Genomic DNA, 6,244 nt, shown 5'->3' with positions numbered 1-6,244 from the left:
CAACATAAAAGGCCAATAGACAGTGCAACCCCTGAGGAGAGTATTTCCTTCATTCATTTCTATTTACTTTGAATGACATAAAGTAGACAAATCTTTTTTCAGAGGGAATTGGGGTAAGTTTTGATTAATTGAAGTTTATGTGAGTTGACATGGATGAATGCCAAGGAAACTATTAGATAAATTGATTCTCAGGATGAAGATAATGAAGATAAGACTTCAGTAGTGGTGGAGGGCAAAGTAATCGTATGAGTGAATAATGCTCCCTCTATATAAAATATCCAATTAAGTCAAACCTTCTTTCAGGAAGGGGATAAGCAGAATTAAGTGCTTAAACATGATTGTGTTGTCCATTAATTCAAAGTGAACAATGTATTGTTGGTCTCCAAAGAGATTTGCTATCCATGCAGATATTTAATTTATATATTAGAATAATTCTTATCTTGGCCATCTAGATGGCTATCTAGGAAGGTAAACACTATAGCTTTTGTAAAACACATTTCATTTTCATTTCTTTGTGGGAAAAAGAATTCCCATATAGGCTAAAGTGGACCTAAATTAATTTGCGAGGATACTGAATGCCAAAGGAACTTGGCATGAGCAGTAAATGGCAGAATTCCTGTAGAGTGGGAATTGGGATTGAATTAACTGAAGGTTATGTGTGTTGATATGGATGGATGCCAAGGAAACTATTGGGCAAATTAATGCTCAAGGTGATAATAATGAAGATGTGACCCCAGTGATTGTGCGGTAAAGAGATTGCATGAATGAATAATCTAAATGTTAAAAACTTTTTTTTTTCCTGTTGTTGTGCATTTTATAGTTATATTCAATTCTGAAACCCAACAGAATTAGTGTTGCAAATGTGATGACTGCTGCAAGGGCAATTTGTGGACATTATCTCATTTTGAGCAATACAGTATGCACAGTTAGAACTTTCTAATGTGCCTGTCATATTTTAAACAATATTAATATATATTAAGAAAAAAATTATGACTGCAATGTATAGGCAGGACTAATAAGGTAACATGATCAATGGAATATCAATGTTGATGTATTTATATATCTATTAGTTCACAATGGACAATAGACAATAGGAGCTGGAGTAGGCCCTTCGGCCCGTCGAGCCAGCACCGCCATTTTACAGATCATGGCTGATCACTACCATCAGTGCCCCTTTCCAGCCTCATCCCCATAACCCTCAACTCCTTTGCCCACCAATAGAATTCTAATCATCGGCACTTGAAAAACTTCTACAATCTTATTAAAAGTTGTTATTTACACATTTGTCTGGGCTGGTGTCTTGAAAATAAATTTTTGGGAAGTTACCTCTCAAATGTTCCTCAGTTTATTCCTTTAATTTAAATTTTTTATATTGAAAAAATATTTCTTATTTATTTTTTTTAATTTAAATTTAATTTTACAAGACTATTTAAACCTGTATGTTTTAGGTGTAGGACGTTATATTCTTTCTCATTATTCAGATTTCATATAACCATATAACCACTTACAGCACAGAACAGCCCAGTTCGGCCCTACTAGTCCATGCCGTAGCAAATCCCCACCATCCTAGTCCCACTGACCAGCACCCGGTCCATACCCCTCTAGTCCCCTCCTATCCATGTAACGATCCAGTCTTTCCTTAAATGTAACCAATGATCCCGCCTCGACCACATCTGCTGGAAGCTCATTCCACATCCCCACCACCCTCTGCGTAAAGAAATTTCCCGTCATGTTCCCCTTATAATTTTCCCCCTTCAATCTTAAACCATGTCCTCTAGTTTGAATCTCCCCCTTTCTTAATTGAAAAAGCCTATCCACATTTACTCTGTCTGTCCCTTTTAAAATCTTAAACACCTCTATCAAGTCCCCTCTCAATCTTCTACGCTCCAGAGAAAAAAGCCCCAGTCTGCACAACCTTTCCCTGTAACTCAGACCCTGAAATCCTGTCAACATTCTCGTGAACCTTTCTTGATGATCAATTTAATCACAGCATCAATAATAATTATTTTATAATGGTGACCTGTTGCATTTGAATTATTAATTTGTGACATTTCCTATTTTCGGATTGCTCTCTATGGTGATAAGTTGTGTGGTAGTAAAGTAGACCAGAGCAAAAACACTGAGTGGGAGCATTTAAACAGGCTGGGATAATTGCATATGGTTTAGATAGCATCACACTTAATCATTCAAACTTTTAAAAACATTACTACTGAGAACATATACTTTCAAGCAGTTATTTTTTAAATGCTAGTACAATAACCAAGTGGTAATTTTAAATTAAATGTAAATTATTACTCATTGCTTCCATTGGATTCGTTTCATTTATTATTATTGCACATCACCACTAAGACCTTGAGATTTTTATCTTAAACACCTTTCTAACTTGTAGTTGGTCAATTGGTGTGCAGCAACGTCATAATGTTAGGCTAAATTTGTAACAAAAGCCAATACACATTTTTAGAGGTCATGTATGTACCATGCGCACTGTGTGACACACCACCCAGACAATATGGTTTTCAAATGGTTAACACAAAATAAATCCTAATAAATAACTCTCACCAAACCTCTAGCCTGACAAAAACTCAATTCTTCAATGAGACAGTAAACCAAGCCAATGTCAGAAAACTTTATATTATGCTCAAAGACCTTCAAGATAGTTTTGATGAAGTTCTACATGTAAGATTTTTAATTCAACCTAAAATTTTGGAGATGCAAAATGAAAAACAAATAAAGAAATGCCAGAATGATAAAGAATGATGGGTACTGATTAAAGAGAAAATAATTTGTTGGCAATAAGCATTGAATGGAATAGCAATGACTATTTGTTCCATCTCTGCTTTATTCTGGAAGACTACATTTAACACTTAAGGAAGATGGTGGCAAATCAAATTTATTGCAAACAAGTGTGAAGTATTGCATGTAGAAAGCTTGAAATAGGCAATGTAAATAGCCGAGGATGAAAGGAATGAGATTTTGACTTGATACTTGACAATGTATCTTTTTTGTGCATAGCATAATTTTCAATACTAAATAAGATTGTCTATTCAGCTGACTTAACCAGGTAACTGAAATCAAAGTCAAATTAGAAAATGTTCTGGTTAATGATCTGGGTGGTATATTAGCACAGCTAGTAGACTTGTTGCCTCATTGGCCAAGCGATCCAGGTTCAATCCTGACCTCTAGTGCTGTTTGAGTGACATTTACATGTTCTCTCCATGACTGTGAGGGTTCCTTCCAGGTGGTCTGATTTTCTCCCACATCCCAAGGATGTGTAGGTTGGCAGTTTAATTGATTCCTGGGAATTGCCCTTAATATGCAAGTATGATAGAATCTAGGAGGAAGCTGACTAAGTTCGGGGGGGGGGGGGTGGGGTGACAGAGAATAAAATATGAAGACGTGTGAATGGTCAGTGCAGACTAGAAGGGCCTAAAAGTCCTGTATCTATCCTGTATTACTCTATGACTAGCACACCTTGGGTTACTGGATCTTTTGGGTAATGTTAACATTGGAATCCTAACACTGGAATCAATGAATACAACTTTCAGACTGATTCCTAAGAACAAATATCAGAGTTAAGCCAAAATACTTCTTTTTCAAACAAGTAGAGCAATACTTGGATTGGGCTTTCAGCTAGAGTTCTGTAGACAGTCTGCTAGATGCAGCAATATGGACACCATGGAAATGTTCTAGTAGGATGAGGCGAATCTTATAAGCCATGTCAAATGATCGGCTTCCCTTTTGTTATTAAATTAGATGCAGATTCATTAGTATGTTGGAAATACTTTCATTGGCTAATATTAGTATCAATTTCCAATTTGCTAATTGCAAGTAAAAATAAATTAATCTATTTCAGTCTAACAATCAAAAATATCAAGAAGTCTGAAGTAAATATCTGACACAACTATAATCAAGCACACTAGTTTAATATTCTTTGTGAAACAATTTAAACTTTCAACTAAAGTCACTACAAGTGGGTACACACAAATGCTGTAAGGTATTCCACATCTTCTATAAGAGAATGAAGACCACCTGTCCATGCAATATTTACAGTGAAGCCATTGCTAGGTCTACTTCCAACCTGGAAATAGAGCTGCTCAAAGAAAAGAAAATATATAATTTTGCTTAAAAGTACCTTTGAAACCAACTTCAAAGAACATGGCAAAATCAGCCAGATGATGCTTGACAAGCACTAGTTGGGGGCATACACTTGGTCTGTGCTGGGACTTTGTCCCAGTGGACAATTTTGCAATCCACAGCAATTTAAAGTGCAACAGCAGAGAATGAGATAATTAGGAATAATCATGCAATGCAATTAGACCGGAACGATAAAAGAGGCCGTTGAGAAATGCAACCTACTTCGTCTGGGGCTCCACTACCAGGGAAGAAGTTTCCTTCATCATAATGGAGGAGGGAAATATAAAGCACCTTGGGGTCATTATAAAAGGCTTGCTGTGTACTGTTACCATGGTGAACATCCTAAAGGTGAAAGGAAACAAATGACAAATGTAATAACGTCTAGCCCTGCTGTAAAGGTCACTTTTGCCTTCCCCCCTCCTCCTCCTCTCAAACTTCCTGAATCTTCAAACAAATTACTCCTTAATGTGCTCATTTTTTAAGCTCATTTCTCTATTCAGGAAACCATAGTAAACATGCCCTGGAGACTCGAATAGAGCAGCCACTGAGAAATCCCAGCTCTAGTCTACATTTAGATATTTATATTCTAGGTCCTCAGTGATGGAATCTAGCATTGCACTTTAGACAAGAATTTTATGACTTATTAACTGCCAACAGTTCATAACCCCTCAGGATCAATTAGTTGCTTGAATAAATCTCTAAAGCTTCTGAAGAAAATCAAATGATACATTACAAAGAAACACATTTTAACATACTCTGTATGGAACAACAATTAAGTGGTTTCCAAGCAATGACAAGTTTTGTTCCAAAAGTAGCATTTGTGAAGTCTATTGCAATAAGCTTAGTTTTTCTGGAAGCTTCTAATGCACCAGAATGAGATTTATGAGGAAGTGACATTACTCATGGAGGAAGTGATGTATAATATTAGGATAAAAAAGTAAGTATGTTCCTTTCATGGATTAGTTAGCTGTTGAAAGGCTTGGGCTCATTCCTCTTGGTCAAGTTACATGCAGCCCTGATGATGGATTATTTCAATTTTTCTCTCCATCTCTGTTTTCTGGCCTGTTGTGAAAAGCATGTTTTTCTAAAGTAATCAATGTAATCTTGAAATATTTCCGCTGTTAGAATTATACCAAAAACCTAAATGATCCAACACGCTTACAAACATGTTGAATACATTTGATAGGCCTTTGGGATTGCATCCTTTATCTTGCAAGAAGCCATAAATATAAACAATTTCTCCATAAATGAGGTTTAACTTATTTTAAGGATTATTATTCAGGATAGTGGTGAAATGATTTATCACTCAAAAAAGTGCTTGAGCAACTTACAGGTGGGACTGATCATTATTCGATGCCAAGCATGATTTCCTCTGCTTAGCTTACTGCATCACCTATGAACTGTAAGAACAGTCAAATCTATTCTATCCATTTATCAATATATAGTTTACAAGGCCAATGAAATTGTAACAATAACATGCAGTGGTCAGTTACATTATTATTTGCAACTTAAATGCTTGACTGATAAGTACAGTTATTTTTTTTTAAGATGCTAAAATTATTTCATTTGAACCAGAGGTTATTTGTAAAGAGCTGTATGGCATGTTTTATTTTCTACTTACCAAATAATTAATGTGGATTATTCATATTTCATTAACTTATACAATAGTTATTAAATTTTGACTTTCTTCAACAAAGTCATTATTTCACTGCTTATAGCATTTTCAAATGACAGATTACTTTTAACAAGCTTTGTCATAAAGATTTGTCATAAATTTTAATTATCATCAATAACATCTATTTGCTATGTCACAGTACTTGTAAGGTAACAAAATACCCAAGTATGATTCACACAGTGTAATGTGGGTTGAAACAGGAGCAGCAGAATTAGATTTTATGGAGAGCAATTTAACGATGGGAATAGAAATGCTAAACAGGAAAGAAAAAGAGTGATAACTCAGTTGAAGGCTTTTTTCCATTAAAAAGGTAGTAATGGGGGGGGGGCGGTGGAAAGATGGACAGGACACAACACAATTAGAGGTGCACAAGGCAAAGGCTCTGATGTGAGATGGAATTGTTTTAGCTTTGGGAATATAATGAAAAGTGTTGCA

At 35.6% G+C, this 6,244-nt stretch overlaps 1 protein-coding gene across 11 annotated transcripts in view; it reads right to left on the bottom strand.

The window, feature by feature from the left end:
- Positions 1–6,244, bottom strand: part of LOC138751496 (histone deacetylase 9-like) — an 851,890-nt gene that overhangs the window by 73,204 nt on the left and 772,442 nt on the right. For 10 of the 11 annotated variants that reach the window (XM_069913815.1, XM_069913825.1, XM_069913826.1 and 7 more), the window contains one exon: positions 4,357–4,476. The exons of the other annotated variant lie outside the window; for it this stretch is intronic. In XM_069913815.1, the coding sequence (XP_069769916.1) occupies positions 4,357–4,476 (120 nt within the window). The remainder of the gene's footprint in view (positions 1–4,356; positions 4,477–6,244) is intronic. 11 annotated transcript variants of the gene reach the window in all.

Source organism: Narcine bancroftii, chromosome 1, assembly GCF_036971445.1.
Source record: "Narcine bancroftii isolate sNarBan1 chromosome 1, sNarBan1.hap1, whole genome shotgun sequence".
Lineage (NCBI taxonomy): Eukaryota > Metazoa > Chordata > Chondrichthyes > Torpediniformes > Narcinidae > Narcine > Narcine bancroftii.
Note: the sequence above shows the minus strand (reverse complement) of the source record. Positions and strands in the feature narration are given on the sequence as shown.